The sequence below is a fragment of the Centruroides sculpturatus genome, unplaced genomic scaffold (assembly GCF_000671375.1).
Source record: "Centruroides sculpturatus isolate CEXI.00-Female unplaced genomic scaffold, Cexi_2.0 scaffold296, whole genome shotgun sequence".
Taxonomy (NCBI): domain Eukaryota; kingdom Metazoa; phylum Arthropoda; class Arachnida; order Scorpiones; family Buthidae; genus Centruroides; species Centruroides sculpturatus.
This window is the reverse complement of record NW_019384990.1, coordinates 297,239-319,747: the sequence shown is the minus strand read 5'-3', so window position 1 is coordinate 319,747 and position 22,509 is coordinate 297,239. Positions and strand designations below refer to the sequence as shown.

The 22,509-nt window shown below is 32.3% G+C and overlaps 2 protein-coding genes across 10 annotated transcripts in view; both read left to right on the top strand.

Annotated features, from left to right (window-relative positions):
• LOC111632985 overlaps positions 1-3,168 on the top strand; it is a 67,178-nt gene extending 64,010 nt beyond the window's left edge. For all 9 annotated transcript variants that reach the window (XM_023377506.1, XM_023377502.1, XM_023377504.1 and 6 more), the window contains one exon: positions 490-3,168. In XM_023377506.1, the coding sequence (XP_023233274.1) occupies positions 490-632 (143 nt within the window). In that variant the 3' untranslated portion in view covers positions 633-3,168. The remainder of the gene's footprint in view (positions 1-489) is intronic.
• Positions 3,169-7,903: 4,735 nt separating this feature from the next.
• Positions 7,904-22,509, top strand: part of LOC111633015 — a 56,311-nt gene continuing 41,705 nt past the window's right edge. The window contains exon 1 of the mRNA XM_023377538.1: positions 7,904-8,325. Coding sequence (XP_023233306.1) covers positions 8,058-8,325 — 268 coding nt within the window. The 5' untranslated portion in view covers positions 7,904-8,057. The remainder of the gene's footprint in view (positions 8,326-22,509) is intronic.

Genomic DNA, 22,509 nt, shown 5'->3' with positions numbered 1-22,509 from the left:
AAATTTGGTTTTAGTACAATATAAATTAGATTAATAAGAACGATTCATATGCTTTACTTACGAATAAGTTACAATTTTCACTGCTAATGCATCATTGCATCATTTAAAAATAATTAAGCATACTAATAAGTGATATAAATGCTTTCATATATTAATTTTAGTAAGATTTGGAACAGAAATAATGTAAAATGAGATTTGAATTATCATCTGTTGAATTCTATAAAGTCTAAAATTGGAATTTTCTTAGAAAATTTAAACAAAAGAGCTAGAATATTTTATATGTTTCATTTCGTATGCAAATTAAAAGAAGAATTTAAATTCACTTGCATCTGCAAACATTCTGTATCAAAATATTATGATGATATAATAATTCTTTGTGTGAAAAATGATAGATTTTTAAAAATTTATATTAATTCATATGCTAATAATTAAAGATGTAAATTTGGTGATAAGTTAACTAAAAGTGTTTGTTGTTTTTAATATCTGTAGGAAAATCGTGCGGTCGAGAAGTCGACTGGATGGATTCGCGCTTCGAAGAAGTGTCGTTATGGCATGCAATGTTGGAGAGGCCCAACATGTGGGTCGAGGGATGCCTTTTGCTTCGTCCCACCATGCAGCCCCGTCGGGTTTGAATCGCAGAGTTAAAAATGCAAAAGTGGATACCTCAACCGAAACAACTCTGAATTTGCAAATATGGTTTAATTGCTTCAACACTTCTTTCGTAATTATTTTTATAAAAAGATATATATACATAAATATATATATATACACACACATATAAATATTTAGAGAGATTAATTTTTTATATAAAATGTTTTTCTAACCATAAAAATTTGACATAGTTGTTAAATTTTACATTAAACACCTCTGTGCCAAATATATAGAACAAAACATTATTCTCATACCATTAAATCTCATTTAAATTTTTGATCATTGTCACTATCAGTAATTCATAGTATTGAAGCACATTTTAAAAAATATTTTACCATTATTATAAATGTCATGTAAAATTAATTACAATGATATAATGTAAAATAACTTCAGGATTAATACAGAAATTATATATTTTAAATCTTATAGTTAATTTTAAAGTTGAAAGAGGCAATCAACTTTGTTATATTATCAATGCCTAGTCAATGTGTCATAATTATGGGCTGAACTTGTATGTTATTAACAAAGTTAAGATATCAATGGGGTTGTTTTGTAGTATTTGAAATTGACTACATCATTGATTCGATTATCTGGCTACATTAAAGCTGCTTTATTAGGCTACATGCTTAACAATTGACTCTATCGATCACTTCTTATGATGCCGATTAGTGATAAAGGTGATCATTTCTACTCATCATCAAACACTTGTTATAACTTTGTTGCCCATGTGAATCAGCTTTAAGTCAGCTACTAGTATGTTAAATTTCTTTGAAAACACCTTGAGGCTAAGCCAAAAAATGATTAATATATAATTCAAGAATGTTTTTATGGTTCCTATATTTATCCTGAAGTTCTTTACACAAAGTCAAAACAGTAAAATATTTTATTGAATTACAAAGTCGAATATAATTCTAGCAAAATTGTAATTAAAGTAAAAAAAAACTTTAGTTTAATTTCAGTATTGTTAAATAAAACTTAACAGATTTTATTAACATTCCATTGTATGAGTGACATGCTCATATCTTTACAAACGTACAAATACATTTTTTTATGTATATATAAAATGGAATGCAAAGTATTCTTTTGAAATGATTAAGGAACCGAATTGGATGGCGGAAAATATTTATATGCAGAGGAATGTTGATTTTTCCATTTTATATATTTGAAATTTCATACAGGTGTTGAGAGCAAGAAACCATTTTGCAAATACCATTAAATCGATGACATTTTGTTAGAAGTTTGAAACAGTATATTTTCAGTACAAAATGTTACGTGTGACTATTGTTATTTTCCCTTCCTGCAATTTTAAAAGAGTGTATAGATGAAGAAGAAGGAAATTTATCCTTTTTTTTTTCCGCCCGGAATAAGAAACGAAAGGCAGATATTTAAACATAAGTTCCTACGATGACGTTTTGTCAGTTATATAGATCTCTTGTATGATGCTGCCACATTTAATTCATTTAAAGGTCAACTTAAGTGTTATGTATTTGTCTTTTAAACCATTTTTTTTTTTTGTTGTTTTCTTCCCTTCTTTGTTTTTATTTCTCTCTCGCTATTAATTTTAATGGCTTAAGATTTTTCAACTGTGTCCATTCCCAAAATACTGTTTGCATATAAGCGAGCGTCGAAAATTCGTGTTAGCGCATCATCAAAACTCATATTAATAGTTGGATATTTATGCCGAGAGACACTCGCCTCTATAATTACCTCCGCGGATGACATAACAGGGATATTTACATTAATATAAATCATTAACATAACAACATTCAACTAGCACACAGTTATTTGAATTAAAATTTATTGACCGAAGATAAGTAGCGTATAGGAATTAATGAGTTTTCTGTTTATCGGTAAGGACGATCGTAGCCAAACTAATCCTCGGCATGAATATCCATACCATTCAAATTTTAAAAACCTTTTTATCGGATTATGGAGTATTTTTTGATCTTTATATGTCTTGGCAACAATTTTTAATGTTTGAAACCTACTTATCCGTGTACGGTGTTTGATTACGTGATTACTGTATATTCCTTTTATAGTTCAAATGTCAAATAACTTTATAAAGATATGTAAAATTATATTTTTTAAACTTTTTTTTTATAATTTTGCTAATTATTATTATTATAATTATTATTATTATTTTGCTTTCTGACACAAATGATTTTTGTTAATTACTTATTTTTAAATTGCTGCTGGTTGGCAATATATCTTATATTTTATAGATACCACACCACAAAGAAACTTGTTACAATATAATCTAGATATGTAACTATTTAGAATATTCAAACTGGAAGATATCTTGTCAAATTGTTCTTCAGAATTCTGTTTAATATTATAGAAATTTGGTAATGGGAAAACTATGTTGTTCTTTCTTATTATTTCTACTATTTTTTATGGGAAATATTTATGTTGTACAGATTTGTTTTTCTTTTTTTTTTATAAACTACTGTTAAATCTTGCTCATTAAGAAAATTGTATCTGTTTTCGGAGCAGTAAAGAATTTTTTTTACAAGTAAACAGTTTTTTTGAGTGATTTTTTTATTGTAAACAAACAGGTATTCATCCCAAACAAATGCCGGTAACTGGTCTCGGGTTCGCGCCGACCAAAGGGCCGGGTTCGTGAAGTTTTTCGAGTGTTCTTCACGTGTCTAACTCCTAAATAGGTGGTCGTTCGTAGAAAGTCATCCCTGGAGGCACCCTCCCTCCGCAGATCAGTCAAGCGTTGCATCGCCCTCTTCGATTAGTCCATCCAATCCATCCCCAACATACAATTGTTTGGGATAGATACACATTGATTCTCATTGGGATTTTCATGCCGCACAGACATTATTTATTTAATATTACATTAGAACAATATATTTCTTTTATATTTTTTTAAAACAAAACTATTCTTTAGTGACTAGTTATAGTTGTAGACAGTACCTAATAGAGGAGAGATGGAGCTTGAGGTAGTCACTTCATCACAAGAGAGAAAATGTATGAATTAAAATCAACAAAATAAATAAAAATTTCCTAAATTAAAAGTTTATTATGATAAATAACTTCATTTTTCATATATTTTTTTACATAAAAAATATTAAATTCTAATTCTCTACGCTGGTATTCTTTGTGTGGGCTTAGTCTCGAGATCATGTCATAAGATTTACCTTAAAAGATGAGCATAGAAAAAATTTGAGAATTATTTGCTCCTAATAGAGATGTAAGTAAATCAATAGCACACTTCTTTGTATATTCTTTATTTATACATATATTTGAAGCATATTTCCTAGGCAGGCAACATATCTGTATCAGCTCTCTGAAAATCTGGACTCAAATCTGGAGCTTTTAGTGTAACATGCTGGTATCTTTACACCCCTGGGTAATTTCTGTATATATGAATGTTAGTGTGGCATAATTTTGTTTACCCTCTTTGAAGCTTAATAACTCCTGTGCTTTTTGTTGAAAATTTCTGAAATTTTGCAGGGTGGTTTTTGCATTAGTGGGGTTGATGCTATTAAATTTTGGTGGTTAAAGGTCAAGAGGGTAGAGAGATAATGGGATTTGTGTGTATCTCCAGTAGGGTCGAAATTAATAACGATTTTATTCGTTATTAGCATTTATGATATTTTATAAAACTTATCTCTCAAAATTAAGCATTTTTTGCAGTTTTATAATAATAATATAAAAAGTTTTTTATAAAATCTCATAACAGATGGCGCCACACCCAATTTTAAGTTTGTACCGGGAAATTTAAGCAAGTCGTTGCTGAATTTTTTTTAAACATGACATTCTTCCAAATTGTTTCTCTTCCAATTTTTTTTAAATGTATCATTTATTCTATTCTCTTTATTTTTTATGGGTCTTCCTCTTAAACTTGCCCCACCCTTTTACTTCAAATATAATTTTTTTAAATGGTAGAACCATTTTTCTTCTATTAACATGAGCCTTCCTCTGCACCAGTGAGACATATTTCTGTTTCTGTATGCCATCTTAAGGCATACAGAAACATAATCTTAAGAAGGTATAAGGCCTAATCCAATGAGGCAAATGACCTGTTCGTTCCCCCAGTGGCTCCATAATGATAATTGTAGAAAAAAGTTACAGATTGTTTCAATCAAAATGAAAGAGAAACAATAGTAATTAATGTTTTATCATTGAATCTTCAGAATGAAGATGTATTCATGCTCAATTGACATTTGTACTGGGTGTGTCCCAGGTACCTGTTTCTAACTATAACTAGTAAATGGTGTAGTCTAGATAAATTAATTAAATGTATCATGTGGGAAGATATAATATTACCAAGTAGGTCATTTGTAAAGGACATTTCGAGGGTCATTTAGCTATCAATAGTAACAGGACTATAAGCGTGGGGTGCTTTAATCTTTTTTGTTAAAAAAAATAGCTACAGGTAAGCACATATCATACTACACACCGCTCTATTAAGGCGTGCAATGGGACACATTTGTCAGGGTGTGTCACTTTGTACATGCCCTAACTCAGTCTCTAAAGATTATTAATCATCATTGACTATTCTCCATCACTACAGAGGCCAAACTGGGGCATATTTCTTCCCACCTTCCTACTGTTAACTTTATTTGACACCATTGGAAAAATTGAGAAAAGAATAATAATAAGAAAATAAATAAATAATAAAAAAAAATCAATGTGTTCATGAATAAATTTCTTAAATAAAGATAAATGATGTTAAGATGATGATAGAGCAATTAATCATTGTTGTCATTATTTATTTTAAAAGTTGAATATGAAGTGTATAGATGGCTCTTGATTTTCCTAATTAAAAGGGCGCCATTAAGCCCTGATTTTACTATTTTCATTGTGTTTAATGGCGATTGTTTCTTGGGTTTAATTACGTTAATTAATAAGTAAGCAAAGGGGAGGGAAACGAAAATAATCGATGGTGTTTCGACCCTAACGTGACAACACGTGGAAGTCGTGCACGTTTTTTTTGAGTTTCGTGATGACAAGGCAGACAGAAGGTCCTTATCGCTTTAATGTAGAAAAGTTATGAATGAATTTTGTATCGACAGTTCGGTTGTTGCACCTTCACCGTTAAGAAACGATACGTAAATACTATATATCCTTACACAAGTGGATCGATCTTACATTCGATCCGATCGATACTATTGAATGAATTACAGTACGGAAATCGATTATCGTCTCCTGTTCTATCACACACCTGGGAGTTGAGATAATCGATATGACGAAAACAGAAACCATGTGTGTCACCGACGTAATTGCATACGAGATCTGTTTCAATTTATTACTATTGTTTAAGAAGAAAAGATGCGGCTCTGTATTCATGTGTTGATGTATGAAGTTTCGAGTTGCTCGGCTTTGTTGTATTCCAGTAATGAAAGATGTTACCTAATTGTTACTGTATATTAGCATTTGTTGAGTGGAGTATCACTTGTTTGTCTTTCGAGAGTTTTCAAAAGACTACTTAAAGTATTAAAAGGCTTACAGCCAGGTTGTTGTTATTATTCGGACATACTACGTTTATGAAAATTAATTAAAAACTATAAAATATGGCCTCGATAATACTGTAAATCATAGTGTTAATATCAGTTTTCAGTTGTTCTTTCTTGTTTAAAAAAAAAAAACAGAGGTCGGTGTAATTGCTTAATTATTGTAATGGCACAATTAAATTACCACCTGCCAAGATGTAATTTAGATCCTTCTCGGGGAAGAGGGGGCAGAGATGACTTTTAATTCTTTCTGGGATTAGAATTAGTAGAAGACCTTGCTGATATTCTCTCGAATTATGCCGCATTTTATAGATTTCTAGTTATTGTATTGTTTTCCTTTCAAAAGGCTTTCTAGTATTGTACTGAGCCATATCATTCTGCTGAAGTAACAACAGGAGCCTTCAGAGAGATAGAACCGTGGAAATTTATTATGGTAAGAATCGCATAACAGGCCTTTTCCCTCTACCAAATAATAATACGTGTAAAAAAATGCGAGGCCTTAAGCTATAAAATCATAAAGCGAGGCCCAGCTGCAGCTTGTTTAGGTTACGCCCTGGAATTGAGTCTTCTGAAAGGCAGGAATAGGAGGCCTTCGAAAGGCTAAGAATTACGAAGGCCTGTTATTAGGTTTTATTGGTGTGTACTTGCAAAGATGCCACACTTGTATGTAAAAGAATTGCTTAGTGTGATGATTAAACCAGAGGGTTTTGCAGGTAAAAATGGCGAAGATGGAGCAGTTCTTATTTGTTATATTTTCTTACATAAGCAATATAGAACCATAAAACTATTTTTAGCAATAAATAAACTCTTAAAATGATGATTATGTTACTTGGATCCATCTGAAGCATCCATAAAACTGTTATGAGTAAGTGCAATCGATAAAACAAACTTTTGCGAGTCAACAGCGAAGAGGAATTGTTGTTGGTTTTTTCCCCCCTTGTGAATAAGAAGGTTATTTTGATGATTATCAAGTCTTGATTTCGTTTACGTAAATAAAAAAATAACAAATACACTTATTAAAATTTAAATTTCATTAAGTTAAACTTTATGTAAGATGTAAATAACTAACGGCTATTTAGGCTTAATGATGGCCTTAAGAAGAGATTTCAATCTGCTGCCATCTGCGGACAGTTTTTTAAACTAATATTGATTTTTTATGTTAGAAATTTTTTTAATTTTTCTCTTAAATTGAATATTTTTTTAAAAAAATAAAGTAAAAATTTAAGTTATTGAATTTTTTGTAATTTATTATAAATTATTTTTTATTATAAAAATTAAAAATGATTTTACAAATTAAAATTAGAATTCAGTAGTTAACGATTGGTAGTACAGATGGCGCCACGATGAGATTTCAAATTTATTTTTTTATTTTTAACTTTAAATTTTTAAAAATTTAAACGAAATGTATTCGATTTAACTTTTTAAACATTAAAAAAATTTATTAATTTTTTTTTTCGTCGATAGAATTAAATTTAGCGACTATCAACCTGTTGTAGAATTGATTTTATAAGATTGCTCTAAATACTCATTAACCATACAGTAGCATCGGTCTAATAAACTTAAAATGGCCTTAGTTCTAGTATAATAAGAGGAATTAACGTACCAAAAATAAAATTCTGTATAAATTTTTAAGTATTAAAAAGTTATAAAGTAGAAATTACAAATGTGCATACGTGCGGATATATTTAAAAGTACAGGTATATTAGTATTATATCAGTATTGGTCTCACCTGAGAGGAGCTGTTCTAGTTACCGCGCATAACCCACACCAGGGGGATGTACGGCGCTAGAAGGAACAGCGTAACAACCTCGCTCCGTGCACCAACCATTGATGCGTTCAGTAGAGAGCGGGAAGTATGCTGTGCAGCTGCTGAAGGAGAGCCTTCGCTCACGCGTGGCTCCTTTCGAGCCACGAGGATAAACACACAAGTAAATTGGAGCCATGCCTTTTTGGAAGTGGACCATCGAACCCGTCTACCTGAGTAGAGGAAACGGGAAATGTGAGGATGATCTGTTGGAAGCAACGTGCAATCGAACGTTGGTGGCTACTTTACATCAGCTGACGTGCCTCCTGAAGTTGGCACATTACGTTTTCAACGATATAGGGGGTGAGTGCGAGGCCCTATATAAGAAAACAGAAGAATTAAAGGGAAGAATCGATGTGTGCAGCAAAACTTCGAAAGGCCTCAATGCCAGGAAGGTTGCAGTTCGTAAGTACCTTTAAAGTTTATTTATATGATGTCACACTTACGAAACACGGCACCCTCACGCTTACTTACGCAAACCTCTTTAATCCACCCAAATTAAGCATTGCGTAACGTGTCTGTGATAAAATATTTACATATTAATCCGGGCATTAAAATGTATACTATGTAATCTATGCCCTTGAAAAAATGTATATATATATATAAGATAAGAGCATAAAGAAAGTAGTCGAGCAGCAAAAACGGTTGAGTAAAAGTCTCGAAAACTTCTAACCTCGCCACGTGATAGGGTTGCACAAGTGTTAGTCACAGCACACGTGATGGAACTCTTGAAAATAAGTGGCAGCACCCCATTGTAAAAACGTATACGTGGCCCAAACTTGGATCCATGCAACCCAAATACCCAAAAACACGTTTGGAAATTGTAAAATGATCGAGCATTTTCTATGTGTTTTTTATATATATTATCCTCGTTACTTGTGTCCTTTCGAGCGCATTTGCACACCAGTTGTCACGACAGATGGATATATTCAACGCCACATGACCCGTTAAAATCATGTTAAAAATTTTACTTCTTTTATATAAATTATTCTTGCTTTATCAACTGTATATTTACAATAAAATAAAATAAAAGAAACAAAATAAATGTCGTTAGTCCGGATAGCAGGATGCGCAAACATAAAACTTCCGGTCGGTCACTCAACCGTGTGACGTCACGTCCGTTTACCTGGCAGACAGACATACCCAGTCACACCGGGCGGTAGTTTTTTTTCTGTTATTTATTTATTTATATTTTTAATCTATTAAACATTTCTCTTCTCAGCCGCTCCGGTCTACGATCTTTCAGCGCCACTAACTCGGGTTTTATTGTCGAAATTTGACCAATAGACACTATAAAAGCGGATCACGTGACGCTGCCGTATTTAACTTTTACCCCTACCTACATTCTGTAAAGGAAAAAGTTTCAGAGGTTTGATTATAGAAGAGGGAGGTGGGTGCAGGGTCCACACCTGCAAGCAGGCCGTTACGGATGATAAGGTAGGGGGGAAGTGGGATCGTCACGATAAGCACGGCTCTCCAGGTTGATAAAAATGGAAGTTAAACAACTGGAACTGATAAAATAAACAATAATTCGGCATGTGAAAAGTCATATCGATTAATATAATTCGTAACGTTACGGCAGGCAACACATACCACCCCCTCCGTATACAGTACATACTTTATTTATTTACTGTTACGCTCGGTCGACTTCATTACAATTTACTGTGAAACATCTACAGAGTCACTCCCCCTTAAAATGAAAAAAATAAAAAAGTAAAAAGTACATTTAAAAATGCCGAAAGGTGAATAACTTGATTTAATTTCGTTGAAGGAACCAAACAGTCTGTAAACTATGCGGGGTGGAAGAGAAAGTTTCAATTTATTCAACGAAATCACGGAATTTTTTCCAGTTTTATTAAGTTCTCTATCCTCTTTTATTGCGCTTGACGATTTTACGGATGATAGTCACGTGATCGAATCATAAAAATCATCTTTAGAAATGAAATTTCTGGATGATAGATGGGTGCCACTTCGCGGTATTGATTTAACGTTTTTATGAAATTGTAAATAGGGTAATTTTTTTTTCTTTTTTTTTCCTTCATTGATTTTATGAGGGGATTTTGTTTTAATATTAACTTACTCCGCCCAATTTACTGTTTTGTTTTATTTTAAAATAAAACACAAAAATTGAGTGGTTGTTTTTTTTAGTTAAATCCGAAAAAAATCGATAATTTTTGAGTCACAAAGTAATGGAATTGTACGAAATTTTTTTTTGTAATTTTGTATTTAAATATATAATGGACTCTTGATATAGAGAACAATTTCCCTTGCATTAAAATATGCAAGGAATTAAGAATAAAAATAAAAACATTATTGAAGAAGAGGAGGAGGAAGAAGAAGGAAAATGGCAAAGTTGAAAAAGCGCAGCAGCATTCGTTCCTCGACTGTTGCTAACTTTATTTTAGTTACCCCCGGGCTACTTTAAGAACCTGAAAGATAAATTTGGAATGTCCCCCGAGAGGTTATCTTCAGTAGGATATTCTAATATAGAATAAAGTGCTCTTGTCTTACTCAAAAAAACATCAGAAGCATTAATTCCGAGGGGAGAGAAGAGGAGGAGGATTTGTAGAAGCAACAGCATCTCTACCAATTCTTGCAGCACGCTTCTGCCTGATTGGAAATTCTGTTTTCCATAAACTAGGACCTTCTTTTTCGGCACCGGACAGAAAGATATCACATTTAAAGTGACATATGCCAGACGACAGCAACAGATGGAGTATGAAAAGGCGAATTTTCGGCTCTCCTCCCCTCTAGTAAATGGTGAAACTGTGGCCGAGTTGGGAAGCAAAAGGTGTTTCACGAGTGCCAGATTCTTCATGCATGTCAAGAGGAAGTTTTTCGTGATACACTAGTATCTGTGACGTACCGGGTGTTTCCATTAAGACATGGGAGGATCTCTAGTGCCTTACCAGGTAATACACAAGACAAAAGACAGGCACCGTCTGGACACTTTACAGATAGATTTAGCTTATAAATTCTCGTTTTAACGAATTAAATTGAGGATGGGAAAGGAGGAAGGATGTTTTAAATTACACAAGAAAGCTTAAATTGAACGTTGAAAGATGTTCTATCAAAGGCTTTAGGGGGTTCAACTGAAGAGCTTAGGTTCAAGGACTCGGCTCAAGGTCGTCGTGGGATTTGTCGCTGGACCGTAACCGAAAATCTGTATCCCCCTATCTTTTTTTTTTTTTTTTTTTGATTATTCTGGTTTATGCATAATGTTGTAACGTGACCACACCCGGATCTGGAGAGAAGTAGGACAAAGGGGATCAATAGACGGCCGCTACAGACGATGACTTTTGAGAGGTTTCCATATGTCCTGCCTTGCAAGGTTTATCTAGTGTACTTAACCAAGGTAATCTTATCAGGACTGCAGATGGGCGAGCTTCTATGGAGTTGTTCCAACTTTTCAAGAGGAGTGGTGGTAGCTCCTTAACACAAACCACAGGAGGACTGATCATTTTTTTTTTATTTTTGAAGTTCGCTCCTTAAAATACATCAAAACTCATTATTAACCCATTAAAAAAGGGAATTTTTACGACAGAACAATTGCTCGACTGCAATAAACCTCAATTTCTTCTTAAGTATTAACACGAAATAAATCATAAATCAATTAATCAACACGGAGAATTGAGTTCAACGAACTTGATTAAGCATCCACCAGTTGAAATTATGTAAAACGTATCAAACAATACAGTTANTAATTGTTGAAATTGAAATTTTTATTTGCCGTTTTTAATTATTGAAATTGAAATTTTTATTTGCGTTTTTAATTGTTGAAATTGATGATTTTTCTTTTTTAAAAAAAGTCAATTTCGTTTTTTAAACTTTAATGAACAACAATTATCGATTTAGTTGATATTTATTGTTATTTTCTTCAATTAATTTAAAACTTACCATTTTAAAAATGCAATTGATAGTTTTATAACTTATAAAAAAAGCAAAATAATTCACACTTTTTTAAATTTACGTATAATACATTATTCTTCAATTAATGTAAAAGTCAATCAGAAATATAAACTCATAAAAGTCAAACTAGTTTAATTACGAACTTTGAAAAAATAATAATAATAATTAAATTTAAAATAGCGATTACAATTTTCAATATTAATTATTTAGAAAACGAATTAAAATAAAATTGTAATATTTTAATTAAAATGTCATAGAAAAAAAAAATAATAATAATAATTTGCGGCTGTTGAAGGGTGATTTATAGTTTTTATGAGTAACACACAAGTTTATTTATTTATATTTTAACCGTTATGTAAACCATTTAAAATGAAATTTCTATAAATTACACTTCGTATCTAGTTACAAAAATAATTTACAAGTCACTTCGTATCCTGTTTTCTTTTTATATATTCACGTCTTAATTTCGATCGAGACGTTTTGAATCGTTATTCTCTCGAGGGTGGAACTTTATGACTACCAGGAAATCATCAGTAACATACCAACCGTGAAGTCAATATACTGTAAAATCTCAGCAGGTGTTTAGATCAATTTAATATGAATTTTAACTAATTTAAAAAATAAATAAATAAATAAATAAATAAAATTTTCTTTCGAGATAAAAGTCACCTTAATGAAGTGTTTTATTACAATAAGGACATAAGATTTCTCTTAACCTACTTACACAGCTAATTGGTTCAATAGTAAACACTAGAGATAAGCTTTCTACTTCATCTGATACGAAAACTATACGTTAAAAAAAATAAATGTATATATATATATATTACATCTGTTGGTCACGTGGTATGGGGAGTATTGATTAATAATGGGTTATAGGAAATACATTATTCGCTTCAGTTTTTCCTCCCTCCTCCCTCCGTGTATAGGGGTGCTTCGAAGGAGGCGTGTGCCTTATGGATTCGTGTCACGTGAGCTGCATGTGCTATGTGTTGACTGCCAGCCATTTTTTTTTTAAAGCGTATTATGTTCATTGAGACGAAAAACAGTTGAGCTGTAACGAGACTCGAGGGGATATTACAGTTTAATTTACAATATTGTAAATCAGAATTTTGAAACTGTAATTTAAAAAATTCAAATTAGAAAGTCGTGTTTTTAAGAAACTATTAAAATATTTCGAGGTTATAAATTTTGTAAGTTCTTTTTTTAAAAATTTGCAATTTTTAAATTGAAATTATTTCAGTTTTTTAATTTTAAAAAAATTAATTTAAAAACCGTATATTTAAGAAAATTTAAAAAGTTTCAACTTTAAAAAATTGTAAGTTTAAAAAATGACAAAAAATTCAATTTAAAAATTACAAAAATTTCAATTTAAAAATTGTAAGTTTAAAAAATGCAAAAAATTCGATTTAAAAATTGTAAGATTAAAAAATGACAAAAAATTCAATTTAAAAATTGTAAGTTTAAAAATGCAAAAAATTCAATTTAAAAAATTGTAAATTTCAGAAATTGTAAAAAAAAACTCAGTTTCAACAATAAAATTTTTTTCTCTCATTTTTAAAATTTACAAACTGAAAAAATGTCAATTACATAATTGATATTTAAAATAAAATAATTTAAATGATCATTTACGTAAAATTGATTATTTCTAATAATTAAAATTAAAAAAAAAATAAAATTTACAATTTTTTTTTTATGAAACAAAATATCTATTTCAATTCCTCGAATCGAGCATATTACATTTTTCAATTAATTTAAAAGCCATTTAGAAATTTGAACTCAATTAATTTTATATTTAATTATAAACTTATCAGATGATATTTTCGAATAATTATTTTTTTAATGTATTAATTTTATTTTTTTTAATTAATTTTTTAAATTTTTTATGTATTAATTATTATTAATTAAGAATCGAAACATATATATATACATATTTGTATTATTTAATTTATATCATTATGAAATAGGACGACCCTTTCATTTCTAGTTTTAGGAGCCACAATATTAGGTTACTCCCTATTTAATGGGTGTTACGTGTCTTATGGCTCCAGTCTGGAAGGCTCGTGGCAGAAATTAAGTAGGTCTGTATACACATATCAAGACATTTTATTCATTTTGGGTCCATTAAAGAGGCGGAAGATGTTCTCAAGAGTTACACTAAAAAATATAGAATAGAATTTTTACTGGAGATGATTTAAATTGTGAATTTATAGAAGATCTAGTGTGAGATTATGTGTGTGTCTTATTCGTTTCGTCTTTCAGATAAGGGAGTGAAGGTTACGATCGCGTTACGAATTCGTTCGTTATCTTCTATACGTTGAAGGATATTGTATTATTAAACGAAAGTGATGAATGGTTAGAGGCAGAATATTTTTTTTATTACTGTGCTTTCTAGTATACTGGGGGAGATTGAGATTTAAATTTTTTCCAGGTTTTTTTTTTTCTATATTTCTAGAAATTCTCCTCGTAAAGAGTAGGTGAGAAAGTAAATATTAGTCATATATTTTCAGTGAATTGAAACTTTCGTTTCCTGTAAGAGATTTTTTGATAAAAATGGGTTTATTTTCTTCTATACTGAGCCTTATTTTTACTTATGGAGGACTTGTTTATCCTCGCTTCTTCCAGAAGACTTATTTCTCTTCGATTCTTCCAGAAGGGGAAGTTATTTATTCTTTTATAAACTACTCTGTAGCTTCACATACTGGTTTTTTGTTGGAATGATTTTTCTGTCTTTATAGAAATATGGTTTTCACATATATGTACGATTTTAAGCATATTTATCATAGAGAAAAATATCCGAAATTTCAGAAAATAGTTGTGTTTTCAAGCACTATTCACTGAAATTTTTATCAGAGAGTTTTCTGGTGTACATCTCCCATGAGACGTGGACAAATTATCTATCTTACAACCCATCGTATCCGGACTTCTAATTCATCCCTTTATGATCCAACGAGGAACTATACTACTACACAGAACATATTTCTTCAATTCCCTTCTATTTCAGTGACAAGAACAGGAGATAGTACAACTAACTGCTATAAATTCACCAGTTAGTATGGTGTAGATGCTTATCATTGTCTACGTTTAGGGAATTTCCTGTCATTTGTAGGGAAATATTTCGCTTACAAATTGGTCAAATTGTAAAAGAAATAGAAGGGATAATTCCCGGAAGGAGGTAAATTTATCGAGGGGGAAAAAAAGAAAATTAATTATATAAAATTATCCGGTTCTATGGTATGTAATACTTTCCTTTTCGAGTTATTGCGGTTGGAAATAAATTCATTAAGTTATTAATGCATCACATCTACTTCTGTGATGATAAATTTCGATTCATGTTATGCATACAAACTAGTTTTGCGGGGTTGAAAGGTGAATTATTCCTTGAATTCTGTGCTTTATTACCTTCCTTATAAACTTATTCAATTACTAAACGAGGTATACTCGACAATAATAAGATGACTTCTATATTAAGATGCAATATAAACTTTTATAGGTTAAAGAAAAAAAAAAGAAAGGCTCTCTAGACAACTTTATGTTATATTTATTCATAGAATTCCTGTTTTTTGCATACTTCTGGAAATGTTTTTTCTTTCTTTGCATTCAATATTCGAGCATCAGCTAGAGTTGGAATGCAAAATATAGGTTTGTATTGACCTGTACTGCTCCTACTACTAAATTTATCAAAGGGAATAGAAAAATAAACCATATCTGAGTGAAAATTCTCTACTGAATTTGAAATTTTTCTCTGTTTTAAACAATAGAATAGTAGCAAATTTAACGAATTTTTCCATTATTTTTGTCTACTTCATCATGATTTTTATTAATTTACTTCCTTTTTCTGTCTATTTGTACAGAAAGAAATGTTTATTTGTATGTCATAATCATACGAAGTGGCATAATTAAGTATATAACACTACAAGACTGCTAATAATTGAGCATTGAGTAGAAGTTCACACAGCAAACTTTCACGCGTTAAAGCTGAAAAAAAACCCTTTTATACTACTTCAGTCCACCCTGACAGCATATTTATAATTAAATGGCAGCTTATTTTATACAGGAGTACACAAGTTTGATCGTATTTTACCCCCATTGCAGGTAAGTCATTTACCAGACTTATATACCCAAAGAAGTATAAGGGTACTCTAGAACATACCCAGATTGCTATCTTTCGCTGTGTTCACCTAGTTACATCCGGGTACTATGCCCGCTTCCCGTGGGTTAGCGAGTGACCTTGAGGCCCTTTTTTCCCCTTCTTCCCCCTCTCCGTCGGTGGAGGTAGAACCTCGAAGTTCTTGGAAAAACACACCCGGTCTGCCTTTTTCTCTCACTCATCCATTGTTGGTGAAGAAGTAAGGAATGCTGTTTATTAACTAACTTTTATACATCTCATGCGGCTCTTCTGAAGATTTACAGACACTACCTTAAGAATAATGTCGATTATATAGCATTCTTGGTGTCCCCCTGTGTTTTTCTTTGTGACGTAATGGCGCTTTCGTCATAAAAAAAATACTTCTACACTAACGTCTTTCGAAACGTTAATAAGAAGATAAACATTGTAAATAATGGAGCAAATTATCACTCATTAATCTGTGCTCCGCCCAAAATATTAAGATTGCACAGTATATTTGCGAGGAACAAATTTAGCTGTATAAATCTTCGATTGTTTGTTTCACCCCTGAACTTTGTACCCAATTTATAAGAATACTCCGTTCAAAATTGACACTGATATAGGTTGAGACTCATCGTTTCCCTCCCAAATTTCGACCACTGAGTGGCACCAACAAGTGCACGAATTGCTCCTCCCAAACTGCCACACATCTCGGTGTTTTGACGTGTTAAAGCTATCCAGTTTCTCACGGAATGCTCCTCCCAATTTTGCTTATATATCGAATTAGTACTTCACTCAAATACATCTCCTTAATCCCTACTTTTTCAGGCGTTACTATTATCAAAATTCTCTTCGTTAGAGAGAGAGGATTTTAAGGAAGCGTGTCTACCTAATCCTATACAGAGCTTTAGAACGACTCCGCCCAATCATCTCATTCATTGAAAGACGAAGAAGAATCTAAGCTTCTCCTCCCAAACTTATCACTTTATCCCTATAATTAACAGACATTTAAAACCAGTGAGCACCTCCCAAAATCGAGTTTTGTTTTCTTTAATTTTACCACCTAAAAAATTTCCTCTTAACTTAATAAAGTTTTATATATTTGTGTGAAGAATTTCTCAATAGAATTGGGAGGAGACGATAGAGAAATAAACAGACGTCGATCTGTCTTCAAACCCTTTTTTATAAGAGGGGTGGAAAAGCAAACAGATGGTATCACTCGCATTTTTCTAAACGATCTACATGAAAAAGCGTGCTACAAATTCCAAATTTTTACTCCTGTAGACACTGTGGAATGGGGGAAAGGTTTAGGAAACGTTGTGCAAAAAATCCAGGATCAGGAAATGCATTTCAGGTTAGCGTGATCCTTTATCTTTTCACGTGAACTGATCTCGACATAACCTAGTTCGTCAACATTCTGCCAGAAGCACATACGCATACAGACAGACAGAAAGAGGTACAGCATGCACAACTCTTTCCGGTTATTCAGAAAAAAATACAAGGAAAAAAAATTTTTGCGGCCATTGCTTCCTTTTTTTTATTATTATTATCATTTTACTAATGTAGAAATAAATGAAAGTTGCAGAGGAAATCAGCAGAAAGAAAAAGAAAAGAGTCACTACCTTTCTACCCTGACGAACATTTAACATTCATAAGCAGCCATGTGCAAATTTTAAACTTAGAAAGAAAGAAAGGGGAACAAAAATGTTATAATTAAGAAGAGGGTCGATATATTGTTGTATTTGTTTGGCCCTCCGTTTCAGGTGGACCAATTAAAGCGATTGGGACATCAACACGACTGGCATACGCTCTCATGAAATGTGAAAAATTAGTTAGAGGAAGGATGCATTGTTGCTGTAGTAGCATTACAAATTGGCATCTGCGGGTTCCCCTCTGTGGCCATATGTTTTCAGAGACACCACAATAGGTACAAGTAGGCTCTGAAATTAACCCATTATAAAAAGTGTTACCATAACAGCAAGCATCTGGAACTTCTAAGTCCACATGTTCTTCTAATTTACAGATTAAACTGTCCAACCTTCTAATTATCACGCTTTAAATCGTAGAAAAATTGATTTCTACAGAAGTTAATACACAGAAATCGTTACTGATTTAGCCCACTAAACCGCTCAGCCTTCTATTTTCACACCAATTTCTAATATAGATGTACAAATTAAGTGATGATTCTTCTGTTTAATTACTGATATTTACTTGATATAAACAGTGAAAGAAGATTAGAAACAGGGTTTACGACCCAGTTTAATAATATACAACACGCAATGAGTAACAATAAAAAGTGTGTAAACCAACCTGTATAAGAGGACAGAAGAGGAGGAAGAAAGAAAAAAAAAATCATAGATTTTACGACTTCTCCATCTTATGAGGGCATTAGTTACATATTTTCTAATCCCCCAGCCAATTTAATATTATTATTAGTGGTCCGTCCGTCTGTATGTACGGTATTTATAGTTAATTTGACATAGTAAATTCTTGCATTAATCCCTCATAAAAATTCATCAGTAAACTCGCTAATAATAGAAGGTTTGATAAGAGGGAGGAAACCGTTTCCAACCCATTCCTAGAATAAATTAATACGTCTCGTTCCTTCGACTTTCTTTAGTTGTAGAATTAAACTGTGTATAGATTCGGTTTAAGAAAGTAGAGAGAAACTTTATTCAGAGGTGAAAAAATAAATAAATAAATAAAGAAAATCCATTGAGGAGGAGATTTTCATTTGGGAATTACACCACACGTCACGATAGAAGTCTATTATAATGCGTGAGATAGTGGAATTGGCATAGGAATGAATGTGTTTTTTTGTTACCTTATTTTAGTAGTGTCACTGACTTAGAAAGGGGGAGGACGTGTTGCCAAGACAACGGATTTGTATGACCTGTTTTTATAGAAACTTGGAGGTCACGTAATAGAGATTGATACAGATTTTTCCTTTTTTTTTTTTTATTTTTCTTTTAAACTTCACACAACTTGACCATAAACGGTTGTGGGAGGATCGTTAGAGGTGATCGTAGGTCAGGTTCCTACTTGCCAAATTTTCTGCGATAAGTATCCCACTGTTGTGGCACCGCGTGTGGTCCGAGGTGTGCCCCTCTACTCTTGTGTTGTATAAAGTTTTTACTGTAAAATACCAATAAAAATTCTGTTAATTGTTAAGTTTATTTTTATTATTCTCTTTCCTGCCATTGTGATTTTAATTATTGTCAGGCTCTTGTAATTTACAAAATTGTCTACTGTTAATTTCTTTATGTCCGTTAAACAAAAATTATTGTTGAAAATTACACATTTCGCCTCTTTACATTATAAACACTACTTTACAAGAAAATGTAAGTAAAAAAAAAATTAGAATTTATGCTGAAAAACTAAGTACTTTATAGCTAATCTTCTATAGTTCTATAGGTTGAGTAGAAAGTAACTAGGCATTGGAAAGTCGGTTTGATTTTTGTAATAATTATATAATAATAATAAATTTTGTGTGCGCTTGTACATCAATTAATGGAATTTTATAATTTTTGCAATGGTGATGTAGACAATGACCGAGAGAGGCTGCACGCGCATTGGCAATAAAAGATGGCCGACCGCTTGTCTGTTCAGGAGCGAGATGAGATTTCTGCACACTGAATGGTGTGGAAATCAGTGGTGCTGTGCAGAAATGGTGGCATACGGTAAAGTATGCCACCATCTCTGCACAGCAACCACATCCAATGAAAATTTTTGATTGTTTCCGGATATACAATTCATCCGGAAACAATCGAAATGTGGCAATCTATCCACGCCACGATCTTAAGAAAATGTGCCGTTGGTGAATGGCATTGGCCTTTCGTTGAATTTCAAGGTATGCGTTCATATTTGCACTTAATGAGGTATATTTTAAATAATTTTCATCATTATTTCATTATAAATATAGAAATTGTAGCTAATTTTTAATGACTAGTTACATTCCAACCACCCTGTAGTTCATCAATAGTTCATTTTCTATAGTTGTAGTTGAAACAAGCACGCAGACGAACTAAAAATCCACTTACTTTAAATCATTTTTAACAAATTCAATCGATTAATAAAGTAATGTATCGATTGTTTATAACGAAAAATGTAGGTTAATATCATTTCTATGGTGTATAAAATGATCGATAAGAGCAAAATCTCTTGATTGACGTTGGAGTAATTTATTATATTCTTTAAAGAAGATAAGGTGAATTGTATAAAAGAATTCTATTGCTTCCAATCACATCATTTATATCGAGGTTCCTTACTTTCACGTCGAGTTTTGACACATAAAATTAAGATTAATGAAAAAAGAAATGGAAGATCAGACAATGGAAGAGTATAACTGAACGTTCAGTGCTTCAAAGTGTGAAGAAAATATCGAATTATATGCGTTATTTCGAAGAGAAAGTTTAAAATATTCTAAAAAATCTATAAACGTGTTTGTTTATGGAAGATTTACGATGCTAAATTTAGATTTTTATGTAATTTCTAACCTTTTCCACGCGTAATATCGAATATTTTCCATAAATTAATCGATTTTTGAGGGTTTTATACGTAAATCTTTAATAAAATATTCGAATTTTATAATTAAAATATTTAATTTTCTTTTAAATTTATTCATTATTTTATTTTTAAAACATTTATTAAACGTTTAATTACAGTAAACTCTCCATATAGTGAACTTTCAATGGGCTAAGTTCCCTGATAACTTGTTAAATCGAGAGTTTACTGTATTTAAATATATAATGGACTCTTGATATAGAGAACAATTTCCCTTGCATTAAAATATGCAAGGAATTAAGAATAAAAATAAAAACATTATTGAAGAAGAGGAGGAGGAAGAAGAAGGAAAATGGCAAAGTTGAAAAAGCGCAGCAGCATTCGTTCCTCGACTGTTGCTAACTTTATTTTAGTTACCCCCGGGCTACTTTAAGAACCTGAAAGATAAATTTGGAATGTCCCCCGAGAGGTTATCTTCAGTAGGATATTCTAATATAGAATAAAGTGCTCTTGTCTTACTCAAAAAAACATCAGAAGCATTAATTCCGAGGGGAGAGAAGAGGAGGAGGATTTGTAGAAGCAACAGCATCTCTACCAATTCTTGCAGCACGCTTCTGCCTGATTGGAAATTCTGTTTTCCATAAACTAGGACCTTCTTTTTCGGCACCGGACAGAAAGATATCACATTTAAAGTGACATATGCCAGACGACAGCAACAGATGGAGTATGAAAAGGCGAATTTTCGGCTCTCCTCCCCTCTAGTAAATGGTGAAACTGTGGCCGAGTTGGGAAGCAAAAGGTGTTTCACGAGTGCCAGATTCTTCATGCATGTCAAGAGGAAGTTTTTCGTGATACACTAGTATCTGTGACGTACCGGGTGTTTCCATTAAGACATGGGAGGATCTCTAGTGCCTTACCAGGTAATACACAAGACAAAAGACAGGCACCGTCTGGACACTTTACAGATAGATTTAGCTTATAAATTCTCGTTTTAACGAATTAAATTGAGGATGGGAAAGGAGGAAGGATGTTTTAAATTACACAAGAAAGCTTAAATTGAACGTTGAAAGATGTTCTATCAAAGGCTTTAGGGGGTTCAACTGAAGAGCTTAGGTTCAAGGACTCGGCTCAAGGTCGTCGTGGGATTTGTCGCTGGACCGTAACCGAAAATCTGTATCCCCCTATCTTTTTTTTTTTTTTTTTTTGATTATTCTGGTTTATGCATAATGTTGTAACGTGACCACACCCGGATCTGGAGAGAAGTAGGACAAAGGGGATCAATAGACGGCCGCTACAGACGATGACTTTTGAGAGGTTTCCATATGTCCTGCCTTGCAAGGTTTATCTAGTGTACTTAACCAAGGTAATCTTATCAGGACTGCAGATGGGCGAGCTTCTATGGAGTTGTTCCAACTTTTCAAGAGGAGTGGTGGTAGCTCCTTAACACAAACCACAGGAGGACTGATCATTTTTTTTTTATTTTTGAAGTTCGCTCCTTAAAATACGTCAAAACTCATTATTAACCCATTAAAAAAGGGAATTTTTACGACAGAACAATTGCTCGACTGCAATAAACCTCAATTTCTTCTTAAGTATTAACACGAAATAAATCATAAATCAATTAATCAACACGGAGAATTGAGTTCAACGAACTTGATTAAGCATCCACCAGTTGAAATTATGTAAAACGTATCAAACAATACAGTTAGACGCGTACAAAAATCATTGAATGAGGGGGTAGAGAATGTTTTCCTCCATTGATTTCTGTACAAACCTGTCTAACTCTTCTCTTTTTTTTTGGCCAGACTTTTATTCACGTACTCTGTTTTGATGTCAGCTTATAACGGCCTTTCATTCACGCTATCAGACCAGGTCCGTTGGAGAGAGGTCCAGGTGTTGGGGTGGCTTTATCACGTGATTAATATAAAAACCCCCTTTGCGTAATAATACGGTATTACGGGCCACATTAATTTTTATGCCAGAAAATTTCGTATCAATCACGCTCCCACCATTTTTTTTTCTTTCTTTCTTTTATGGAGAAGTGCAAGTGTGATTGGCTCGTGAAAGTTTCA